Source organism: Myxocyprinus asiaticus, chromosome 13 (assembly GCF_019703515.2).
Source record: "Myxocyprinus asiaticus isolate MX2 ecotype Aquarium Trade chromosome 13, UBuf_Myxa_2, whole genome shotgun sequence".
Classification (NCBI taxonomy): Eukaryota; Metazoa; Chordata; class Actinopteri; order Cypriniformes; family Catostomidae; genus Myxocyprinus; species Myxocyprinus asiaticus.
The window spans coordinates 41,477,611-41,504,338 of NC_059356.1; the positions used below are offsets into that span (position 1 = coordinate 41,477,611).

Here is a 26,728-nt window from a genome sequence, read left to right on the forward strand (position 1 = left end):
AGCACTGGGATTGTTCTACGGCCCATGGGCCTCAAAGGAAAGTAACATTTGGATTATTGATTTATTGTATTGTATTGGATTATTTTCTGCAAGCGTATAACATAAGCGCTACAGCCTGATTATGTTTGTGTGTATCTTTATACTGTGCACAATATAAAAGAGCCGTTTACTTAATGAAGTCTTTTAAAGATGGCGTTTCGTAAACGTTTTCCACCGTGTGAGCGGTATATCCCCTTGTGCGACGGGCACGAGTGCTGTGTCCTTTGCCTGGGTCAAGCTCACGTAGATTGCGCTCACTGTGAGCACATGAGACTCAAAATGCTGCGCTCTCGCCTCTCCCTCTTTCTGAGGGATGAATCTGGTCCCTTCCCCTCCCACCATACTCCTTCTGTGGCTCCCTAGGGACGTGCGACGCCTGGATGAGTTTGAGGAGGAGATTTCATGGGCGCAAGCCTTGCATGTCTCCTTGCCTCATACGTGAGCATTTTCACCCATGGAGTATGCCCGTGATGACCTGCATCCCGTTATTGGTTACTGGTCGGCGGGTCAGGCTGGCTCGGGTTTGCACACCATGGTGGTGCTGCAAGCCTACCAGGCTAATTTGCTGAGGGAAATGGACACGAGCTGGCTGGATCCCGGGTGCTTAACAGAGCTGTGCCGTGACACTGACATGGCTCTCTGGTCTACCAAGATCACCGCCCAAGCCATCGGCAGATCCATGGGTAGCCTAGTGTCCGCCGAGCGCCATCTCTGGCTTAATTTGTCAGAGATGTGTGGCAGGGACAAAGCCGTGCTGTTAGAAGCCCTGGTGTCTGAACAGGGCCTGTTCAGTGACGCCATTAGCGCTTTCACCGAATTTGCAATTGCTCAGGGGACTTACAGTTGTCAATGAACAATAAACTGGGAAAGCAGAATGTATTTTGACATCAAAAAAGTTACACTACACATTTAAACTGTGCATTCTGCTGCTTGCTACCAGCTTATTTATACATAGCCATCCCATAAACCTCAGTTAGCAGTCACATTATATGCATTTTCACCACGGTTAGCGTCATCCCATGTAAATCCATCCATTTATCATTCTACTTCTCCCTTCTTATTGTGATGAGAAGAGGAGACTCTGTTGTTGCTTTTTACTACCCCGTTGGCTAGTAAGCATCGCTACGCGTGTAAATCAGTAGCACGGCGTGATGGTATACATTACCCATAGTGTCAGCTATGACGCAGCATTCATGACCAACTTTAAAGGGAACGATAAAGTAATACTGTAACCATGGTTCCCTAAAATGAAGGAATGAATGCTGCGTAAACTGTCCGGGCTACTGAATCTTCGCTACAAGTGTCAAATATCTTCAGTCGAATATTCTGAAGAGATAGCAATGTGAGCCGCTGTTATATAAGCCTGCTGACATGCACGAGGGAGGCAGAGCGCAAAGCGCTTTCTGCCATTTAAAATTGGCCAGATTTTAAAGAGTTTCAGAGATTGGCTACGCCTGCAGGGATTAACCCATAGTGTCAGCTATGACGCAACGTTCATTCCCTCCTCTCAGGAAACCGTAGTTACAGTCACAACCTTATCGTTATTAAGCATGAACTGTAGGGATAAACCAATAGTGTCATTTTTTTTTTTCTTTGTCACTGTTTTTCCCAGAAAAAAAAAAAATGTTCAGTAGCTTTTTGTTGTTGCTGGTGTTGTTGTTGTTGTTGTTGTTGTTGTTGTTGAAGACTTTAATGTATGTTCCTTTACAGAAATTGACCTTCAAATATAAACCTACCCTAAGAAATATTAACTGAAAAAAAAGATGGAAAAAAAAAAAGTGTGCTTATTGGGCATTAAAATGTACACTTTGAACCATGAGCTGATAACACCATTTAACACCAGTTTAGCAGCATTTCTCTTGGTAAACTCTTAAACTTTTTTTTTCTCAATTTCTAGCACTACACAAAACAAAGTCTCAGTTTCGTTTCACTTAAGTTTAATTTCAGTGTGTATATGAGGAGAAAATAAAGATAGACAGTTTCCATTTACTCTACTGTGATCTGATGGTGCGGTTGTGAAACAAAAGTTAACCTTGCCAATCATTTAAAAAAGATTTATAAAACATCTGAATCATCGGGAGTTCCTGAACATATAAATCGTGTAACAACTAGTTTGTTTACATGCCAGTCACAGTCCGTAATTTTACTATAGCAACAAGCTGCTTCTGAGTTTTTTCCTCAGGATAATCATCAGGTGGTTCGTCAAAGAGGCATAAGTAGTGCTATTACTTTACTTTATTGGCCTATATTATTGGTAAACCGAGATAACATTTACATAAATGGAAAACATTTATTGGTTTGTTTAAAATACATTTTAAAATATAAATTCTAGGCCTGCTAGCAGTAGCGTTAAAGGGATAGTTCACCCAAAAATCATAATTTACTCACCCTCATGCCATCCCAGATGTGTATGACTTTCTTTAGTCAGCAGAAAAGAAATTAGGATTTTTAGAAGAATATCTCACCTCTGTAGGTCCATACAATGTAAGTGAATGGTGACCAAAACTTTAAAGCTCCAAAATGCACATAAAGGCATCATAAAAGTAATCCATACGACAACAGTGTTTTAATCCATGTCTTCAGAAGCGATATGATAGGTGTGTGGGTGAGAAACATATCAATATTTAAATCCTTTTTTACTATAAATTATCCTCTTTTACATTCTTCTTGTGTTTTTGGCAATTCACATTCTTCATGTATATCGCCCCCTACTGGCCAGGGAGAAGAATTTACAGTACAAAAGGACTTAAATATTTATCTGTTTCTCACCCACACCTTTCATATTGCTTCAGAAGATATAGATTTAACCACTGGGGTCTTATGGATTACTTTTTGCCTGCTTTTTGGAGCTTCAAAATTTTGGTACCAATTCACTTGCATTGTATGGACCTACAGAGCTGAGATATTCTTCTGAAAATCTTCATTTGTGTTCAGCAGAAGAGAGAAAGTTGTACACATCAGGGATGGCAAGAGGGTGTGAAAATGATGAGAGAATTTTCATTTTTGGTGAACTATCCCTTTAATCTTTGACATGTGGTTAAGTCTTCTGATCTGACAAGGCATTGTGTTGTGTACTGTGCATATGGGCTTAGGTAATGTTTTTAAACATTGTTTGACATAGTCATTGACTGGATTCTCAAACAAGATATAATTTAATGATTAAATTCATCCAACTACCGAAATGCATGCTTACATGCATTACACAGTTTTAATTTCATCACCACTGTATTTCTGATCATTATCATTACAAGGACCTTTATAAATACTACAAGAAATGCTGCGCTCTCGGCTCTCCCTCTTTCTGAGGGATGAATCTGGTCCCTTCCCCTCCCACCATACTCCTCCTGTGGCTCCCTAGGGACGTGCGACGCCTGGATGAGTTTGAGGAGGAGATTTCATGGGCGCAAGCCTTGCGTGTCTCCTTGCCTCATACGTGAGCATTTTCACCCATGGAGTATGCCCGTGATGACCTGCATCCCGTTATTGGTTACTGGTCGGCGGGTCAGGCTGGCTCGGGTTTGCACACCATGGTGGTGCTGGAAGCCTACCAGGCTAATCTGCTGAGGGAAATGGACACGAGCTGGCTGGATCCCGGGTGCTTAACAGAGCTGTGCCGTGACACTGACATGGCTCTCTGGTCTACCAAGATCACCGCCCAAGCCATCGGCAGATCCATGGGTAGCCTAGTGTCCGCCGAGCGCCATCTCTGGCTTAATTTGTCAGAGATGTGTGGCAGGGACAAAGCCGTGCTGTTAGAAGCCCTGGTGTCTGAACAGGGCCTGTTCAGTGACGCCATTAGCGCTTTCACCAAATTTGCAATTGCTCAGGGGACTTACAGTTGTCAATGAACAATAAACTGGGAAAGCAGAACGTATTTTGACATCAAAAAAGTTACACTACACCTTTAAACTGTGCATTCTGCTGCTTGCTACCAGCTTATTTATACATAGCCATCCCATAAACCTCAGTTAGCAGTCACTTTATATGCATTTTCACCACGGTTAGCGTCATCCCATGTAAATCCATCCATTTATCATTCTGCTTCTCCCTTCTTATTGTGATGAGAAGAGGAGACTCTGTTGTTGCTTTTTACTACCCCGTTGGCTAGTAAGCATCGCTACGCATGTAAATCAGTAGCACGGCGTGATGGTATACATTACCCATAGTGTCAGCTATGACGCAGCATTCATGACCGACTTTAAAGGGAACGATAAAGTAATACTGTAACCATGGTTCCCTAAAATGAAGGAATGAATGCTGCGTAAACTGGCCGGGCTACTGAATCTTCGCTACAAGTGTCAAATATCTTCAGTCGAATATTCTGAAGAGATAGCAATGTGAGCCGCTGTTATATACGCCTGCTGACATGCACGAGGGAGGCAGAGCGCAAAGCGCTTTCTGCCATTTAAAATTGGCCAGATTTTAAAGAGTTTCAGAGATTGGCTACGCCTGCAGGGATTAACCCATAGTGTCAGCTATGACGCAACGTTCATTCCCTCCTCTCAGGAAACCGTAGTTACAGTCACAACCTTATCGTTATTAAGCATGAACTGTAGGGATAAACCAATAGTGTCAGCTATGACACAGTATTCATTCCCTCCTTTCAGTAAACCGTTGTTACAGTCACAACCTTATCGTTATTAAGCATGAACTGTAGGGATAAACCAATAGTGTCATTTTTTTTTTCTTTTTTTTTTTTTCTGGGAAAAACAGTGACAATGTTCAGTAGCTTTTTGTTGTTGCTGGTGTTGTTGTTGTTGTTGAAGACTTTAATGTATGTTCCTTTACAGAAATTGACCTTCAAATATAAACCTACCCTAAGAAATATTAACTGAAAAAAAAGATGGAAAAAAAAAAAAGTGTGCTTATTGGGCATTAAAATGTACACTTTGAACCATGAGCTGATAACACCATTTAACACCAGTTTAGCAGCATTTCTCTTGGTAAACTCTTAAACTTTTTTTTTCTCAATTTCTAGCACTACACAAAACAAAGTCTCAGTTTCGTTTCACTTAAGTTTAATTTCAGTGTGTATATGAGGAGAAAATAAAGATAGACAGTTTCCATTTACTCTACTGTGATCTGATGGTGCGGTTGTGAAACAAAAGTTAACCTTGCCAATCATTTAAAAAAGATTTATAAAACATCTGAATCATCGGGAGTTCCTGAACATATAAATCGTGTAACAACTAGTTTGTTTACATGCCAGTCACAGTCCGTAATTTTACTATAGCAACAAGCTGCTTCTGAGTTTTTTCCTCAGGATAATCATCAGGTGGTTCGTCAAAGAGGCATAAGTAGTGCTATTACTTTACTTTATTGGCCTATATTATTGGTAAACCGAGATAACATTTACATAAATGGAAAACATTTATTGGTTTGTTTAAAATACATTTTAAAATATAAATTCTAGGCCTGCTAGCAGTAGCGTTAAAGGGATAGTTCACCCAAAAATCATAATTTACTCACCCTCATGCCATCCCAGATGTGTATGACTTTCTTTAGTCAGCAGAAAAGAAATTAGGATTTTTAGAAGAATATCTCACCTCTGTAGGTCCATACAATGTAAGTGAATGGTGACCAAAACTTTAAAGCTCCAAAATGCACATAAAGGCATCATAAAAGTAATCCATACGACAACAGTGTTTTAATCCATGTCTTCAGAAGCGATATGATAGGTGTGTGGGTGAGAAACATATCAATATTTAAATCCTTTTTTACTATAAATTATCCTCTTTTACATTCTTCTTGTGTTTTTGGCAATTCACATTCTTCATGTATATCGCCCCCTACTGGCCAGGGAGAAGAATTTACAGTACAAAAGGACTTAAATATTTATCTGTTTCTCACCCACACCTTTCATATTGCTTCAGAAGATATAGATTTAACCACTGGGGTCTTATGGATTACTTTTTGCCTGCTTTTTGGAGCTTCAAAATTTTGGTACCAATTCACTTGCATTGTATGGACCTACAGAGCTGAGATATTCTTCTGAAAATCTTCATTTGTGTTCAGCAGAAGAGAGAAAGTTGTACACATCAGGGATGGCAAGAGGGTGTGAAAATGATGAGAGAATTTTCATTTTTGGTGAACTATCCCTTTAATCTTTGACATGTGGTTAAGTCTTCTGATCTGACAAGGCATTGTGTTGTGTACTGTGCATATGGGCTTAGGTAATGTTTTTAAACATTGTTTGACATAGTCATTGACTGGATTCTCAAACAAGATATAATTTAATGATTAAATTCATCCAACTACCGAAATGCATGCTTACATGCATTACACAGTTTTAATTTGACATTTAGGCCACGCCTGACCTGGATATAACAGGCAACTTTCACTTGAGATTGAACATGATTTTGCTCATTTTTAGATGGAAAGGTTTTTGAGTATTTTATATGGAAATGGCAGGATTTAAAGGTGTTTTGATTCTGTTGGCTGCATTTGTGTTGTGCTATACTGTATTAACAAACACACATCATACCAAATATATTTATATAAGTCCCAATTCTTTTTTACAAGAAACTTACCCAGGTTTAAAAACCATGGCCAGTGATCTTATCTTCTTACAATACATAATATACAGTATGTGCAAACAGATATTTGTGAAAATGGAAATGATTTATTTGTAATGGACAATGTTTGTGTTATCTAAAATCATCCAACAGGTCCAACAAAATGCTGTTTTCTGAAAGTCATCACCACTGTATTTCTGATCATTATCATTACAAGGACCTTTATAAATACTACAAGAAATTTATATATATTATAAATATATATAATATATTTTATTTATTTGTTTACATGTTTTACCCCCAAAACAAGTGGAATGGAAGAGAGAGCTCAGGTTTTCTTTGTTTTGTATGTTTTTTATTTACATGTGGGTGTGGTCAAGAGATAGGCGCAATAATACACTGAACCAAAAAAGATCTAAGATCTGGCTACGTGCGGAACACATTCTGTAAGTTAAAGTCAAGGGTTTAATTTACTAGAATATTATATCATTAATGACAATAGTTTGGTCATTCTTTGCATCATTTTAATCTGCTATTTTTTAAGAGCTTCATTGTCAGTAATTAAAAATTGAAGTTGAGGATTCATTCCCTTGTGTTTATGAAACAAGTGGTGGGGAAAGTCAATAAAATAACTTTTTAAAAATGGTGTTAGGTCTCAGACATTAATGAAGCAGCCATTGCTTTGAATATGTGCATATATTGATAACTTGACGGTAACCAGATATAGCACACATATGTCTCAGAGATGTCTGTTTAAGAGTGTTTCATCTGTAAAGCATCTTATTTTAATTAACATCTGCTAAATATCTTAAAAAGATTAGATTTGCAAACATTCTAAATCATAAACATCATCAGAAATCATTATAAATCTGCTGGATGTCTTATTGACATCAGAGAGGAAATGTCTTGCAGATATGTCTTCCAGATGTAAACACACATCAAATAGACATTTGGGGGATGTACGTGTGCTATAAGGGAAGTGTTTAGTTTGGTGGCTCTAAAGGTTAACTTGGGCAATTTCATTTGAAAATGAATGCAAACCATCCAGAGATCTAAAGTCAAAAACTCCTCAAAGCAGGGAGCTTTAAGTACTGTATATATTTGATTGTGTTTAATGTTTTAACCTGTCATTTGTCCTGTCATGTGATGTTTGTCTCTTTATTTTCTTGATTATTTCCTTTTGAGAAATGCAGAGTGAACTAGGAAATATGTTCTGTATTACTCTGCCCTTGGTTGAGATTCAATGCAGATAATCTGAATCACTCACTTAGGTCCATCTCAGACAAAAGTGTCGAAGTGTAGCCTGTTTAAAATGTTCCAATAACAAGTTAAATAACTTAATAACTCTAAAGCAGTCATTGCATGGCCCTTTTTTTTTTTTTTTACTCAAAACCATAAGACATTCTTTCTTCTGTGGAACACAAAAGGAGTTAGGCAGAATGTTTGCACCATTCGCTTTCATGGTATGATAAAAGATGCATTGAAAGTGGGGGCCAGGGTAGCTCAGCAAGTAAAGATGCTGACTACCACACCTGGAGTTGCAAGTTTGAATTCAGGGCGTGCTGAGAGACTCCAGTCAGGCTTCCTAATGGTCGCTATAATGTGGTTCTCGCTCTCGGGGGGGCGCATGGTGAGTTGTGCGTGGATACAGCAGAGAACAGAGTGAAGCCTCCACACGCGCTAGGTCTCCACGGTAATGCGCTCAACTTGCCATGTGATAAGATGCGCAGATTGACTGTCTCAGACGCGGAGGCGACAGAGATTCGTTCTCCGCCAACTGGATTGAGGCGAGTCACTACACCACCACGAGGACCTAGAGCGCATTGGGAATTGGGCATACCAAATTGGGGAGAAAAGGGAAAAAAAATCAACAAACAAAAGATGCAGTGAAAGTGAATGATGATTGAGACTAACTGTGTCCCAAAGAATAAAGTAAGTCAGTGTGGGTTTCACACAACATGAGGGTAATGTTGAGTAAATGACAGATTCTTTTCATTATTGAGTGAACTATTTAAAGTTTATTAGTCAAATCAAGGGTTACATACAATATAGCAGTCCAAAATGGAAACTGAATCCAATTGAACAAACAGTACTTCTCCACAATACAATGATCAGACCAGGCTATTTATACATTCAAGTAAGGTATGAAATATTTTAATTTGCATTAAAACATGTCTCGTTATCAACACACAGGCACCATGTTCTCTGGTTATTGACACATCAGTATCCTGATTTTGGTGGCAAAAGGGAATAATCTTAACTTAAACATCATGGGTGAGCAAACAATCCCACAATTGTCATCTTCTGCAAAATTCAGTAAACAGCATATAAAATACAGTATGTGTCTTTGTATGTGCAAAGCCAAAGGATGATATTTTATGGAACAGGTTATTATTTCTCAAAGGATGAGAATAAAGATGATAGAGAAAATCCTGCTCATGGAGATGAAGCTGGAAAAAGAATAAGAAATGGTAGTGAGTCATTCCAAGAGAGTAAGTGGAATTTAACTTTGTTACATAATCTGTTTTATTTCATCTCAGGGAACAGGGCCTAGAGAATATTTGCTCTGATAGAGATCAATTTGAACTTTGTTGAAAATTAAACTGAAAAACAAAGAAACTGTGTAGATGTTCAGACCATATTTTGTCTGATTTACCTTATTTAAAGGGGTCATGACATGAAGAATTAAATGTTCCTTGATCTTTTGACATGTAAGCGTTCATTGTATTATAAAAAGTGTACTTACTGCAAGTCAAATCTTCCTTCTCACTGCAAAAAGAGCATTTGTTGAAACCAAGCTGCCAGAACGACTTTCTGATGTCACACTGTTTAAGACATTTGCATCTGACCGCCTCCATAACAACACATCAACGTCTACTTTACCTTTTCACTTCCCAAGTCCTCCCAGTAGCAGTGAGATGGCAAGGAGAGAGCAGGTCAGTCAAGAGCAGAGAGACAATCATAACACTGGGAGTTTACTGTCAATTCTTAAAGGAGAAGCAGCACCAAACTGAGCATTTCTTTTTGTGCAAAAAACTTTACTAACATTATAAGTGAACCTCATGGAACATGTTAAAATAATAATAAAAAAGGCATGTCATGACCCCTTTAAATAAAACACATGGATACAAAAATGCATAAATAAAAAAACCATAAAGGATAATTACACCACACTTAAAAGCAGCAGGGAAAATCAGGACCAGTTTTTATTTCTGTATTACTGTAGCTTATTTCTGTTGAGCTGTGTTCCTGTAGCTCAGCTGGTAGAGCATGGCGTTAGCAATGCCATGATCATGGGTTTGATTTCCAGGGAACACACAAACTGATAAAATGTACCTTGAATGCACAGTAAGTCGCTTTGGATAAAAGCGTCTGCCAAATGCATAAATATAAATGTATTTAATTATACATGCTCTTTTTTTGAACAGCATATTCTCAGTAATTATGTTTTTTATATGTTTGAACTCTGTTACAGCAAACAACAAAAAACAAAGAAGTGACTTAGCATCAGGAAGTAACTGCAACTAAATGACTAAACATCAAATTTTTTCCAATCATCAGAGTAGTCTAATGTATTATGGATCATTTTTATTATAAAGCTTAAATGTTTAAACTTTTTCTGTCACTAATAGCAGGCTTTAGAATGCTGATTGTCACAGAGCTTTATGCTATGCAGTGAAATTCCTACATAGAAGGGCTGGGTATTGATACAGTTTTCCCAATTTGATTCAATTCCTATTCCGATTCACAAGATTTTGATTTGATTTGATTCCGTAAACAATTGATTTGTTGATTGATTCATGCTGTTAATAATACAGGGGACCTTTTAACAGTACATTACAAAAATATTAATTTTACAAATGACATTTTATCATTAGTGCTTCATCATATTTGTCAAATTTTTGTTTTTTAAAAATTTACAAAGCCATGTATTCCATCAATAAACATGATGCCTTGAAATAGCACACACATACACACACTATATACACAGGTGGCCAAAAGTTTGAAATAATGTACAGATTTTGCTGTTTTCGGAAGGAAATTGGTACTTTAATTCACCAAAGTGGCACTCAACTGATCACAAAGTATAGTCAGGTCATTACTGATGTAAAAAACTGCACCATCACTATTTGAAAAAAGTCATTTTTGATCAAATCTAGACAGGCCCTATTTCCAGCAGCATCACTCCAACACCTTATCCTTGAGTAATCATGCTAAATTGCTAATTTGGTACTAGAAAATCACTTGCCATTATATCAAACACAGCTGAAAGCTATTTGATTCGTTAAATTAAGCTTAACATTATCTTGTGTTTGTTTTCTGAGTTGCTGCAGTATGCAATAGACTGGCATGTCTTAAGGTCAATATCAGGTCAAAAACGGCAAAAAACAAACAGCTTTCTTTAGAAACTTGTCAGTCAATCATTGTTTTGAGGAATGATGGCTATACAATGCTTGAAATTGCCAAAAAACTGAAGATTTTATACAAAGGTGTACACTACAGTCTTCAAAGACAAAGGACAACTGGCTCTAACAAGGACAGAAAGAGGTGTGTATGGCCAGATGTACAACTAAAGATTAGATTAGATTAGATTTGTTTATTGTCATTGTTGGTAAAAAACAATGAAATTTAGCTAAGCAGCTCCTAAAAAACAACGTCCAAATAAATTAGCAACAATAAATAGAACAACATAAAAACTCCAAAATAGCTCTAAAATATCTGCACATATAAATAAAATAAAAAAAAACAACAAAGTAATTAGTACATATATGCTGTCAGGTTCTTCCAGTCAAAAATCAGTCTGTGTGTGTTGGGGAAAGTGGGTGGGGGTTATAGAATGAACAGCTCTTGGAAAGAAGTTGTTATTTAACCTGTTTGTGTTGGTTTTAATTGTTCTGTATCTTCTCCCAGAAGAGAGGGGGGAGAACAGGTAATGTCCAGGGTGGGATGGGTCCTTTATAATACAGCTGGCTTTCTTTGTAAGTTGGCCAGTGTATAGGTCTCTCAGTGGTGTGAGCTGGGTCCCAATCACTCGCTGTGCTGCCTTCACCACCCGTTGTAGGTCCCTCCTGTTTTCTGCAGTGCAGCTGCCATACCACACTGTACAACAGTAGGTCAGGAGACTCTCAATGGTGGCCCGGTAAAAATTAACCAGCAATTGTTGTGGAAAACGGAGCTGCTTTAACTTCCTGAGGAAGCAGAGTCTCTGCTGGGCCTTCTACACCTTATGGGAGATGTTGACGGACCATGTAAGGTCTGCTGAGATATGGACTCCCAGGAACTTAAAGCTCTCCACTCTCTCCACCTCCTCTCCTAGTACTCGGAGGGCAAAGTGCTCAGTGCGTCTGGATCTTCTGAAGTCTATTATCAACTCTTTAGTTTTTGTGATGTTAAGATCCAGGTTGTTATTGGTACACCACTCCACCAAATGTTGAACCTCTTCCCTGTATGAACCTTTCATTGTTATGTGTTAGCAGTCCTATTATGGTGGTGTCGTCTGCAAATTTGACAATGGTGTTGGAGGGGTGAATGGGGGAGCAGTCATGTGTGAAGAGTGTGTAGAGGAGAGGGCTGAGGACACACCCCTGTGGTGTTGCCGTATTCAGGATCAAAGTTGACGAGGTGCGGCCTCCCATCCTGACAGTTTGAGGTCTGTTGCTTAAGAAGTCCAGTATCCATAAGCTCAGTGAACTGTCCAAGCCCAGGTGCATCAGTTTTTGGACTAGTTTGTGAGGAATGATGGTATTAAAGGCTGAACTAAAATCAACAAACAGCATCCTCACATATGTATTTGGCTGGTCCAAGTTTGTGAGGGCTGTGTGAACAGCTGTTATGTCTGCATCGTCTGTTGATCTGTTGGTCCGATACACGAACTGAAGTCGATTCAGTTCAGCAGGGATGACAGCCTTGATGTGAGTAAGAATCAGCCTCTCAAAACGTTTCATGATGATAGGAGTTAGAGCCACTGGACGATAATCATTCAGACAGTTCACTGCTTTTTTCTTAGGGATTGGGACAATTATGGCTGACTTTAGGCAAGTGGGAACCACAGCTTGCTCTAATTAGAGATTAAAAATGTCAGTAAATACCTCTGCTAGCTGGTCTGCACAGGCCTTCAGTACCCATCCCGTGACCCAATCTGGTCCAGCCACGTTACAAGTGTCAACTGTACGCAGGGTGGATCTGATCTGATGTTGATGTAGCTTTATGGACTGTACCATCTCTGGACACATGGAACGGACATTTTCTCTCTTTTGGCAGTCGAAGCGAGCAAAGAACTGATTCAGTGTGTCTGGGAATGTGCTGCCGTTGTAACTTAAGACCAGGTAGCTGTCCTTGTATCCAGTAATTGTCTTTATTCCCTTCCACATGCGCTGCAAGTTATTGTTGTCAAAGTACTCCTCTATACACTGCTTGTATCTGCACTTTGCATCTCTAATGCCCCTCTTGAAATTGCCTTGTATTGCATTGTAAGCCTTTGAGTCTCCAGTTTTGAATGCAGTGTCCCGTACCCTGAGGAGCCTACGTACCTTGTCGTTAAGCCATGGTTTCTGATTGGGAAACATTTTAACTGTCTTTGTTGTTGTCACACTTGCAGCACAAAAGTTTACGTAGGAAAGGACAGCTGATGTATACTCCTCTAGATTCGCATCATCTGCAAATATATTCCAGTCAGTGATATCAAAACAGTCCTGCAATTCTGAGGTGGCTTTCTCAGTCCAAACTTGGATTGTTTTTAGTGTTGGTTTCTGCTTGCAGACTGCTGGTTTGTATGCAGGGATGAGAAGCAAGGAAACATGGTCCGAAAGTCCAAGGTGTGGCAGTGCAGCAGCTTTATACGCACCTGGAATTTTGGTGTACACCTGATCGAATGTATTCTTCTCTCATGTGGGGATGTTAGCATTTGTAAAAAATTTTGGCATAACTGACTGTAAATTAGCATGATTAAAATCCCCTGCTACTATAGCAATACTGTCCAGATGTGCTGACAGGTGACGACTGATAGTGTCCTGCAGCTCCTCTAATGCTAGCCTAGAATTAGCTTGCGGTGGAATATAAACAGCAGTAATAGTGACTGATGTTAACTCCCCCGGCAGGTAAAAAGGTCTACAGTCCAGCATCAAGTACTCAACATTCGGTGAGCAGAGTGTATCAATGACACTGATGTTAGTACACCAGCTGTTGTTAATGTAAATACAGACTCCTCCGCCTCTGCTCTTACCGGAGTCAGCAGTCCTGTTTGCTCTGTAGATGGTGAGGCCTGCTAGCTCAATAGTGGTGTCTGGGGTGTTTGTGTCCAGCCAAGTCTCTGTTATTATCATCGCGCAGCAGTCCAGGCTTTGCGCAGTAATACGCAGTCTTATCTCATCCATTTTACTGTTTAAAGACCGGGCGTTGGAGAGAAAGAGGCTTGGGTTCGCCTTTAGCCGAGCTCGTAGCCCTGCTCTCTTACCCCTCTTCCGGCTCCTGTGCCTTCGAGGATGTCGTGTCCCCCACAGAATTGCAATGCCTCTAACCTCGGAAGAGTGTCGTATCTCCTGTGGAATATGTTCGTGTAGAGTGTGTCAATGTAACTCGCAAAACTAAGCAGTTCTGATCTGCTGTATACTAAAAGTGTGGACAAATGCGAGGAGTGCTGGGCTGCACCACCATTTTCAATGTATGAGCCTAAAACAAGAGAATAAGTTTAATGTACAACAGTAAAGAGAAGACTTATGGGAAGAATTGCAAAGAAAAAGCCACTTTTGAAACAGAAAAACAAAAATGAAAAGGTTAGAGTGAGCAAAAAAACACAGACATTCAACAACAGATAACTGGAAAAGAGTGTTATGGATCTTAAACCCATTGAGCTTTTGTGGGATCAGCTAGACTGTAAGGTGTGTGAGAAGTGCCTGAAAAGACAGCCACATCTATGGCAAGTGCTACAGGAAGTGTGGGATGAAATGTCACCTGAGTATCTGGACAAATTGACAGCTAGAATGCCAAGGATCTGCAAAGCTGTCATTGCTGCACATGGAGGATTTGTTTATGAGAACTCTTTTGAAGTAGTTTAAGAGGTTCTGAAATTGTTTTTTTTTTTTTTTTTTTTAATTGTAATAGTAAAAATAGTAATTTTTCACGTTATTAATGTCCTGACTATATATTGTGATCAGTTGAATGCCACTTTGGTGAATAAAAGTACCAATTTCTTTCCATAAGAGCAAAATCTGTACATTATTCCAAACTTTTGGCCACCAATGTATGTTTCAAAATTAAAAAAAAATATTTTTTAGGAGTAAAAATGTTTTAATGAGGAAAAAATTAATGAGTGCACCTTAAAAGAAAGTGGAGTCGAATGGCTTCATCACCACATCTGTGCTATGTGTGATTACAATTAAACAGTGGTGGGTAGTAACACGCTACATTTACTCCTTTACATTTACTTGAGTACTTTTTTGGAGAATTTGTACTTTTAAGAGTAGGCTTAAAAGTCGGTACATTTTACTCTTACTCAAGTAAATTTCTAATGACATTTTTTTTTACTTTTACTTCGTTAATATGAGCAAAATTGTCATAGCACAAAAACAGTAATATAATCAAGGAAAACATGATTTTGTTTGCAATTCTGATAACTTTTACTTATTTTTTTATTCACGCTTATTATTTTTGGATCTGTGTCCGCAATACATATAGAGGGATTTTGATCCCATAAAAATAAATAAATAAATAGAACATGCAGTGAAAGTAAATAGTGACTAAGAACATTCTGTCTGAAGTCACATTAATTGTGTTTTGCATTGAAGAAAGAAAGTCTTACAGGTTTGGAACAACATGAGAGTTAATTATCAAAGAATTTCCAATAATTATTATAATAATATTTAATAATATATAATATGTAATACATTTTAAATTAGTGTTATGTAATGGAATATTGGGGAGTAAATCTTCATTATGTTACTATTTACTCATAGAGTATTCTTTTAATTGGATACTTTTTTACTCTTACTCAAGTGATTATTAACATCATTACTTTTTCTACTTGAGTAATTATTTTATTTTCAAGTAATTGTACTTTTACTCTACCCATCGGTGCAATTAAAAGTTTATTTATTTTGTTGTTGTTGTTGTTGTTTTTGATCAACAACTGACCGTAAAGAACAGAAAAAATATTAAAAGAGACATTATCCAGTGACAAATGGAGTGTGTGGATCTCATCTTTGGACACACATTACACAGAACGAGTCAAACTTTTACTTTCAATATGCAGTGAAAAGATCTTGGTGCTGAACTTCTTCCCCACCATCCTACATAATCACTGATGAGTGAAATCTGAAAGTTTACCAGTCAGTGGCTAATCATAGACATTTTTAGTCACATCGTGTGAAATTTGGTTGCATATGTGAGGGATTTACTCGTATTGTTGAGTGTTGAGCAGAGTAAAAGTTTGATCATGGGATTTAAAAATCGTTATTGTGATCGTTCAAAAGGAAGATTGCGATGCATCAGAAAATCTACATTTTTACCCAGTTCTATTGCATAGACAAACTTTTGATTTTACCTCTATTGTGGCTTTTATTTTTAGGTTGTACTTTTCAGATGAAACCTGCTGATAATAAGGTAACACATTTTAATATGCACAGTATATACATTGCAGATTACAGAAAAACTTAAACTCTGACAGCATGTAAGAAATCAGTTGATTGTGATGTTAGCATATAAACAAGTTAAGAAGTCAACACTCTAATAAGCACAAAAACACAATACACACAAACACAATGATATAGACCAATTTTCTATTGAAAATATTCTGCAATATTCTATTTCTGTCAATGCTGAATAAAATATATACATTGAAATTCATATGTTCTTTTGCTCCATCTGCCATCTTGGACAGACTGGCAAGGGGCAGGCTTTGGACTCAATTGCAGAACATGACAAGACTTGGTTGAAGCTGGAGGTTTATTAAAAATAACTCAAGGAGCCAAATAGCAAAAATAGAATAGAAAGTCCAAAAAACATAAAAACACATGAAGGCAAGACAGGCACTTCAAAACTAGGGCAGAGATCCTCCAAACTAATAATCATAAGAAATAATAAAAAAAAAATAAAAAAAATGAGCTGGATAAAACCAGAAGACCAAAAATTAGCTAGACAGCTAGGCTAGAAAACATGACAACCTGGCAGCCTACTTCCACTAACTAGTTTGAGCGCAATTTTCGTGCCAGCGCAAAGTGCAAGTGGGCATGGGTGGGAGTGTTTGCGCTATCTGTGGGTGTATGCGTGCAATCTGTGGGTGTATTATGTTAATGAAGTGGTGCAAATCGCAATTTGCTTATTTCTGGAGAAATACATCATTGCGCTAAAACGTTTCAGAACCTGTTTTCAGCACAAAGTCTAAACTCAATTCCTGAATTTGCAGTTTGGAGATTCCACCAACAGGTGACAGTAAAGTTCATGTCCAAACTCTCACTGTTGTAGCCGTTTTATGAAACAACATTTTATGAGACTCCCGGAAGCTGGTGACCCAGGGCCTCGCAGGACCATAATCCGTCTTTGATAGTATGTTAATGAAGTGGTGCAAAGAGCAATTTTCTAATTTCCGAAGAAATACGTCATTGCACTAAGATGTTTGAGAACTACATCTGTTTTCAGCACAAAGTCTAAACTCAATTCCTGCATTTGCAGTTTGGAGATTTCACCAAAAGTTGACAGTAAAGTTCACGTCCAAACTCTCACTGTTGTAGCCGTTTTATGAAACAACATTTTATGAATTTTTTATAAATCCTTCTAGAGGTCATGGTTTATTTTTCAATTATTATTATGTTTATATTAACAATTGTATTTATTATCTAATTTGTATGATATATTTTTTCACCTGTTGTCCTAGAATGAATTTTAAGTCACTGCAAAAGAGGCCGGTGGAAGAAGTTGAAGCGGGAGGTGGTTATATAGGATTTTTTTGACCACTTCATTATTTTGATTATATTTTCATTTAGTTTGAAGTGGAATTTGAATTTAGAAATATTTTTGGTTTAATTTTTTTAACGTGATTGAGGCAGGACAGATGACAGCGCATGCTGACCGATCGCATTTCAGATCCACCCACATGCAGTTATAGGCTGCATTTATGTCAGTGAATTACTAACAGTAAATTACAAATATAAATTTGAAGGCATTCATACATTTAACATAAGACAATAAGCATTTACCTGACACTGGACTATAAGATTCCATAAGCCAAGCTCAGATCGTTCCGTGTTTTTTTATGGGAAAATGCTTGTTGGGGTGTAGAATACTACACGGCAGTATTGTGTGCCTTTTATTATGTGTAGGCAATGTGTAAATCCTGGTGTTAAATTCACTGGTCGAGCTCTTGAGAGACGAGCATTCATGAACTTATCATTTAGCATTATTTCCAAGTCGCTCACACCCAAGCGCCCAGTTAGTGCTCGTTCGCTCTCACAAATGCCTATTCCTTAACAGTGTAGGGCTGTGCTCCTCTAGTCTTGTGAATTTATGGTTATTTTCTGTATTTTACAGTATCTCATTTAAAGCCATGCCTTTCCAAATGGGAGCAAGCAATGTCAAAGTCAGCAAGTTTGTGCATGTAGGGCTGTCATATAAATCAGGCTAATTGATGAGAGAGATAGCACAGTTGCAATAAACATGGAGCTTTTTGAAGAACTAATAATAAAGAATTGAATATAATTGAGACTAATTCCTTTGAACAGTTTAACAGCAGTAAACTGTTATTCTGTCTCACGGCATTGCAAATGAATAGACGACAGTACAGGTTGACCAATCAGAAGAATCAGGGCCACCCACATGTGCGAATCAAATATCCAAGCCGTAAATTAATTTTCACCTCTTTTTATTTTTTTTTAAATGGAAAATCAATTTATCAAAACGTACACTAGTTGTATAAAAACAGATTCACTGTCACTGAAATATGCCTGACATTCAACAAGGATGCAGTTAATGCACAAAAGAACATCCATATTTCTGTTCTTCTAATTCATTGCATACAGCCCATTTACACTACCAACTTCTTATTAATGCTCTGTCTTTGTTTGTATCACTGGTGCTTGAGGGAATGAACTATACCTGTATACTGTAATAGGATGCAGACAGTGGAAGAACTGGAGAAGAACCTTAAATTGCACTTGACCCAGCCCATTAGCACTTTGCACACGCAATTTCTCCAAACCCACTTGCGCCTAGACTTAGTGAATGCTTGCACGAAAATACCAAAACTTCATGATCATGCCATTGATTTTGCGAATATGACTTATTGCATAGCGCTGTGCTTAGTGCTAATGCTCTTAAAATAGGGCCCAGTTGTATATTTGCCAAGTACCATTTTACCAAGCTCTAGTATGCACTGTTAGTAAATTGCCTGTATCAGACTGTTAAACTATAAGAAAACACAAATGAAAATAAATTAATCAAATCAAATTCCTATTATGACAATAAAAAGCTCTTTTATAATTTAACAGGTTAAAGATAATGCTTGTAGAGTAGCGGGACTAAACCAACATGAAGACAATGAATACATCAAGAGTGAAAACATCAAGCAAATCATCGATAGACTCATTCTCTTGAGCAAGTACCGGAGCAAACTGAAGTCACAAGACTTTCTGCAAGTAACTGCACCTTCATTACAGAGGCATGAACCTTGTCAAGAGGGAAACTTGGTTCAAACATTTATACAAGGACTCCTAAATATGGATTACAGAGCAAGATACATTTCATTGACAGAAGAAAAAAGAGAGGTATGCACACGAAGGAGCATGGTGTCATATAAAGGAGAGGGCAACACTTTTGAGAACATTTTCAAGAGGTCTGCACCTGTTGATGAAATGAGTAAAAGACACCATGTTCACCCAATAAACATTCAGATGGTAGTGTTTCTCTGTGCAGACAATTTCCTTCGCCAGCTCATGGTAACAAAACTCTCACAGTGTCAGTATGCTCTTCCTTGTTTGTGCTCAATCCTTTCACTAAAGAGATAGAATTTCCCTTGTGGACCTTTTGCCTAATCAAGAAGAGCTGGAAATTATGTGAAAAAAACATCAGCAAAAACCAGTCAATATACAAGGCAGCAACACCTATGGTTGCATTTTTCAGGTTTTCAGCAGTTTCTACATCCAAATCCTGAATTAATAAACAATCTGATCAATGAACAACATGAAACGTTCTTTCACAGGAACTGCTGTGGAAGTAGCAAATCTCATCTGCTGGTGGACAGAGTGGTTGTGATCGCCTGGTACTGCCCCTCTGGAGAGAAAACAGATAAATTCATGGATTGTGTTGCTTTCTGTAATCTACATGGTGATGCACAAGCTAATAAGACACAGCAAAAAATTCTGATAAAAGAGTCCTCAATAAATGTGGTTGTTTTACCAAATCTTGAACAGACTGGCAATTGCATGACAGTAGTGGACTGACTCTTTAAGAGCACAAAGCCACTCATTTGCCTTCTGACTGAAAATGACTCAGGTGTCACCGAGGTGCAGAAAGGCAAATACACAATTGGCTTGATACACAGAAATAAATCAGATGTATCTGAGGAACTCAGAAGAACCATCAAAGAGTGTCTCTCAAAACCACTATCACTTTTTAAACTTGGGAATGTCGTCAATCATTCAGGAATCAGTGTGGATGAGAATGATGATGACTGCAGGAGAGGAAAAGAGACAGCAGAGCAGATGATCAGAATACTAGAGACAAAGGACCCATCTAAAATCAAAGAAACATTTCTGCCTTGTCAGGGAAAATTGTGGCATGACTGGTGTTTAAAGAACAAAGAACTACATCGACCTCAAGGGGATAACATTGAAATGCATAATAGTCAAATACAAACAGAAATTCATCAAATCCGTGAACAGCAGAGATCTGTTGATCTCAGTATATTTATGAAGTTGTTTATTGAAACACTTGACTCCTGAAATGCTGATGAGAAGATGTATTTCCTTAAATGGTTAGGGATCCTCCTGGATGAGATTACTTCAGAAGACCTCTCCGCTCTTCATCATGAGTATGATGAAAAGTGGTCAAAGGTCTTGGATTTGAAAAAGAAACATGATAAATCTCAGCAACTGACAGAAGAACAAACACAACTTGAGAAGCTTTCGGAAAAACTGAATGCAGCAACATTTGGCTTGGAACATATTCTACGAGAGATTGGCCAGATATATGAATCGTGTGAATCTGTGAAGAATAAAGAGGCTGGATGCCAATTAAATGTCAGTTCTCTCCCACGGTTTGCTGCAGAGCTCATGATCTCTGGATACCCACTGGAACTGATGGATGGTGATGCAGCTCATGTTCCTCTGATTTGGGTTAAAGCTGTTCTAGATGAACTTATCAAAATACTAGGAGACCAGAGAGTCTTTGTGTTGTCTGTTTTAGGGATTCAGAGTTCTGGGAAATCCACCATGCTAAATGCCATGTTTGGACTGCAGTTTGCAGTCAGTGCAGGTAGGTGCACCAGAGGAGCTTTCATACAGCTTGACTACCTTCTTATCATTGATATTGAGGGGCTCGGCGCTTTGGAATTGGCTGGCAGGTCAACAATAAATCATGATAACGAAATGGCAACATTTGTGGTCGGCCTTGAAAATATGACCCTGATCAACATCTTTGGTGAGAATCCAGCTGAGATGCAGGACATCCTCCAGATTGTTGTTCAAGCCTTCCTGAGGATGAAGAAGGTACAACTGAATGTTTGTGCATCAGAATGTTGGAGACATCACAGCAGGTGAGAAGAACATGGTAGGGAAAAGGTGCTTACAGGAGAAACTAGATGAGATGGCTCAGCTCACTGCCAAAGAGGAAGTTTGTAATGCGGAATGTTTCAGTGATGTCATTGGGTTTGATATAAAGAATGATGTGCGGTAATTTGCCCAGCTCTGGGAGGGCAGCCCACCTATGGCTCCACCCAATCGGTGCTACAGTGAAAATGTACAGGAGCTTAAGAACACCATTCTTTCCCATGCATCATGCTGTAATGGTATTATGCTGGCACAATTCAAAGATCGTATTGGAGATCTCTGGAATGCACTTATGAATGAAAACATTGTTTTCAGCTTTAAGAATACTTTGGAAATTGTGACATATAGGAAATTAGAGGAGGAGTATGGAAAGTGGACCTGGAGTCTCAGGAGTGCCATGCTGGAGATTGAAGACAAATTGCACAACAGGATTAACAACAAGCAACTGCATAAAATTGAGAAAAGAGACCTGGAAAATGAGATTGCAAAGACCACTGAAGAAGTGAAAATCTCCATGAAACATTACTTCGAAGAACACAAAGAGAAGATGTTGATACAATGGAGACCGAAATTTCAAGAGAAAATCAGGCATCTACATGGGGAGCTTGTGAGAGAGGCAAAAAGCAAATTAGATAACATAATCCATCAAAGAGAATCTCTCACCAAACTTGATGGGGAGAAAACTCTACATGAGCGAAAACTCTTTGAGAAGAGCAAAGAGCTTGCTTTCAGTCTCAAACAAAAAGATCTCAATGAGAATGAATTGAAGAGACAGTTTGATTCAGTGTGGAGTAAATGGGTCTCTGAGTTGACAGATGTTCCATCTTTTAAAGAAATCAGCATAGAAAATCATTACATTACTAAATGAAATGCATGAAGCAGCACTTGTACGTGACAGATTAAATACATTTAGAAATATGAGGTGCTTGATTACACAATTTATGTAAATCCCATCAAAAAATTCTGCAAAAAACCTGCTGCGACTCAACCACTACCACCTGAGGACCAAGAGTCAATAAAACAACTAATGCACAACACCTTTCGTCAAACAGAGAACAAGGTTAAGTCAAAATCAGTTGCACAGCTTGGTTACAATCCAAGCTACGTTCAAAAAATTGCAGAGCTTGTCAAAACGGCTGTAAGAAACCACACATGTATGTCCACAAAATATTAATTCAAGAAGGAGTTCACAGTGGATTTGACGCTCTTTGTGTGCGAGTTGGCCGGTGTGAGGTTTGCAGAACTCCATCAGGTTTTCAGGGAAGCAAATGATCCCTTTATTTACTTGGAGAAAAATAAACCAGTGTACTACAGTGTGTTCCTGGCATTCTGCAGAGGTGCAACATCTGCTGCAGTATTTGGAGTCTTGATATGTAGTGAACTGAAAGAACCCATTTTTCATGGCGTCTACAACAAGACTGCAAAAGACCTGTCAGGAGAGATGCAGACAAATATTCCAGCATTCAAAGCAACAGGTCAAACCTGGAGAAACACATTCTGAAAGCTCTAGCAGAAGAGGAGAACTTTAGCAAGTTCACAGAGTACATTAATTATCCCAGGGAACACTTTGAAAATTTAATCGAATGTGAAGTTAAAGCATACATTACAGAGGGGAACTCAAAAGCTCTTGCAATGATTAAAGGGAATATAAGGCACAAGGAGCAATATGTTATCACAGCTGCTGAAACAGCAACAGCTAATGTCATGGGGAACGTGAAAATTTTCCCACTACATTTGCCACTATTCTACTGGCAAATGTTCAGTCTCTGGATAACAAGCTCTGCGAACTGAAAGCGCGAATCTCTTTCCAACGAGAGACGAGGGACTGCTGCATTATCTGCCTAACAGAAACTTGGATGTCTGCGGAGATTCCAGACTCAGCCATTGAACCCGCGGGGTTCTCCGTGCACCGAGCGGACAGAGCGAAAGACCTCTCAGGTAAAACTAGAGGAGGTGGTGTATGTTTTATGATCAACAAATCCTGGTGTGATCAGAGGAACGTACATTCCATCAAGTCTTTCTGTTCTCCTGATCTGGAATTTCTTATGCTTCTGTGTCGACCATTCTGGCTACCAAGGGAATTCACAGCGGCCATTATCACTGCTGTGTACATCCCCCCACAAGCCGACACAGACCGGGCACTCAAGGAACTGTATGGGAGTATAAGTGAGCAGGAAACCGCGCACCCTGAGGCCATGTTCATTGTGACCGGGGACTTTAATAAAGCCAGTTTAAAATCAGTCGCACCAAAATATCACCAGCACATTAGTTTCAACACACGAGGGGACCGGGTTTTGGACCATTGCTACTCTCCATTCCGGGATGGCTACAAATCCCTCCCCCGCCCACCATTTGGCAAATCGGACCACTCTTCCATTCTGCTTCTGCCCGCTTACAGGCAGAAATTGAAACAGGAAGCACCCACCCTCAGAACGATCCAGTTCTGGTCGGACCAATCAGACTCTATGCTACAACACTGTTTTGATCACACGGACTGGGAGATGTTCCGGCCCGCCTCTGATGACGACATCAAGCATTACGCTGATAGCATAATGTGTTTCATCAGAACGTGCGTAGAGGAAGTGATTCCGACCAGAACTGTATGAATCTATCCGAATCAGAAGCCGTGGATCAATAGCGATGTTCGTGCGGCACTTAATGTGCGGACCTCCGCTTTTAATTCCGGGAACGCAGAGGAGCATAAACAAGCTGGTTATGCCCTCCGAAAAACTATCAAAACAGCAAAACGCCAGTACAGGAGCAAGATTGAAGGACAGTTTAACACCACCAACTCTAGAAGCATGTGGTAGGGAATTAACATCATCACGGACTTTAAAGGGAATAAAAACTCCGCCATGAACACTGCTGCCTCTCTACCGGTTGAGCTAAATACTTTTTATGCTCGTTTCGAGGGAAATAACACCGCCCTCGCGGAGAGAGCTCTCGCGGCCGAAGCTGCAGAGGTTAGTTCACTCTCCGTCTCTGTAGCGGATGTAACCGGATCCTTCCGACGGGTGAATATCCGCAAAGCCGCGGGCCCAGACGGCATTCCGGGCCACGTCATCAGAGCGTGCGTGAACCAGCTGGCTGGTGTTTTTACGGACATTTTCAACCTTTCCCTCTCTTTGTCTGTAGTCCCCACATGCTTTAAAACATCCACCATTGTGCCTGTACCAAAACAATCAAAAATAACTTGTTTAAATGACTGGCGTCCTGTTGCTCTGACTCCCATCATCAGCAAATGTTTTGTGAGACTAATCAGAGATTACATCTGCTCTGTATTGCCACTCAATCTTGACCCGCTGCAGTTTGCTTACCGCAACAACCGCTCCACTGATGATGCCATTGCATCTACAATACACACTGCTCTCTCCCACCTGGAAAAAAAGAAAACTTATGTGAGAATGCTGTTTGTAGACTACAGCTCAGCATTCAACACCATAGTGCCCTCCAAGCTAGATGAGAAACTCCGGGCTCTGGGCTTAAACAGCTGGCTGTGCAGCTGGATCCTGGACTTCCTGTCAAGCAGACGCCAGGTGGTTAGAATAGGCAGCAACATCTCCTCATCACTAACCCTCAACACTGGAGCCCCACAGGGCTGTGTTCTCAGCCCACTACTGTATTCCTTGTACACACATGACTGTGTGGCAACACATAGCTCCAATGCCATCATTAAGTTTGCTGATGACACGACGGTGGTAGGTCTGATCACTGACAATGATGAAACAGCCTACGGAGAGGAGGTGCACACTCTGACACACTGGTGTCAGGAGCACAACCTCTCCCTCAACGTCAGTAAGACAAAGGAGCTTGTGGTGGACTTCAGAAGAAAAGACAGAGAACACAGTCCCATCACCATCAATGGAGCACCAGTGGAGAGAGTCAGCAGCTTCAAGTTCCTGAGTGTCCACATCACTGAGGAACTCACGTGGTCCGTCCACACTGAAGTCATTGTGAAGAAGGCTCATCAGCGTCTCTTCTTCCTGAGACGGCTGAGGAAGTTTGGAATGAACCGCCACATCCTCACACGGTTCTACACCTGCACTGTGGAGAGCATCCTGACTGGCTGTATCTCCGCCTGGTACGGCAATAGCATCGCCCACAACCGCAAAGCACTGCAAAGGGTGGTGCGAACTGCCAGACACATCATCGGAGGTGAGCTTCCCTCCCTCCAGGAAATATATACAAGGCGGTGTGTGAAAAAAGCTCGGAGGATCATCAGAGGCTCCAGCCACCCGAGCCATGGGCTGTTCTCACTGCTACCATCAGGTAGGCGGTATCGCAGCATCAGGACCCGCACCAGCCGACTCCATGATAGCTTCTTCCCCCAAGCAATCAGACTTCTGAACTCTTGATCTCCCACGATCAAAATACATCAGCACTGCACTTTATTACCCTTACTTTTATATCTCACACCGGACTATTATAAATTATATTACTATTATTATATTATGTTCTCTCTTAACAACTGACTATCAACCGACAGCCTGAATGTCAATACAGTACAATACTGTACATTCTATATATATATATATATATATATTTATTTTTAATTTTTATTGAATAATGTGTATCTATATAGTAAAAAAAAAAAAAAAAAAAAAACCAAAACAGCGTATTGTATACTGTACAGTGTATGTTATTATTTGTATATTGTTGAGTGTAATTATGTGTATAACAGATGTTTAAATTGTGTTGTGTTAATTTGATGTTATTGTAAATTGGTATATGTCTCATCACTGTCACGACTGCTATGTTGATCGGAACTGCACCCAAGAATTTCACACACCATTGCACTTGTGTATATGGCTGTGTGACAATAAAGTGATTTGATTTTGATTTGATTTGATTTGAACAGATGAGATGCAAATATGTGGCCCGAAGTATTTTCATACTGCATGAAAGATGAGCTTGAGTACAATAAAGAACACCTCACTGGTAATAGCTCTCAGGACATCACTGACTTTGAATTTCTGGAAGCGGTTGTTAAAAAGAACTTCGCCCCATTACAGAAGAGTTGAACAGAATCCTAGAGAAACCCTCTGATATCAAAATGGAAATGTTCAGGGAAAAGCCATATGAGATTTATTAATGTAGTAAAACAACTACATTACCCATGGTCCAGCAGAGAAAGCTTCACCAATCAAAGAACCTTATATTCAGATAAATAAGACCGGAAGCGACCACCCACTCCCATGACGAACTCTGTGGCTGCGTCTTGTTCGGAAGGCTGCACGCTAGGTAGGACGCGTCCTTTGAAGGCTGCAGTATACCGAGCATACGCCTTTAAACAAGTCTCGTTTAAATGAGATGGCCTTCGTAGGACAAACGGAAACAGAATGTAACATGGTTTCCGCCACTCTTTAACAAGCGCGAGTGCTTTGAGTGAGAAGGGAACAAAGTCCCTTTGGAAGGGAATGT

The 26,728-nt window shown here is 39.4% G+C and overlaps 1 protein-coding gene across 1 annotated transcript; it reads left to right on the forward strand.

The window, feature by feature from the left end:
• Positions 1–13,351: 13,351 nt before the first annotated feature.
• zmp:0000000912 (interferon-induced very large GTPase 1) lies at positions 13,352–26,399 on the forward strand. Its single transcript, XM_051715470.1, is given in 11 exon segments — positions 13,352–13,369; positions 19,031–19,520; positions 19,523–19,689; positions 19,691–21,258; positions 21,260–22,153; positions 22,155–22,222; positions 22,225–22,773; positions 22,776–23,020; positions 25,577–25,583; positions 26,171–26,293; positions 26,296–26,399. Coding segments are annotated over 11 exon segments (4,233 nt in total).
• Positions 26,400–26,728: the final 329 nt, after the last annotated feature.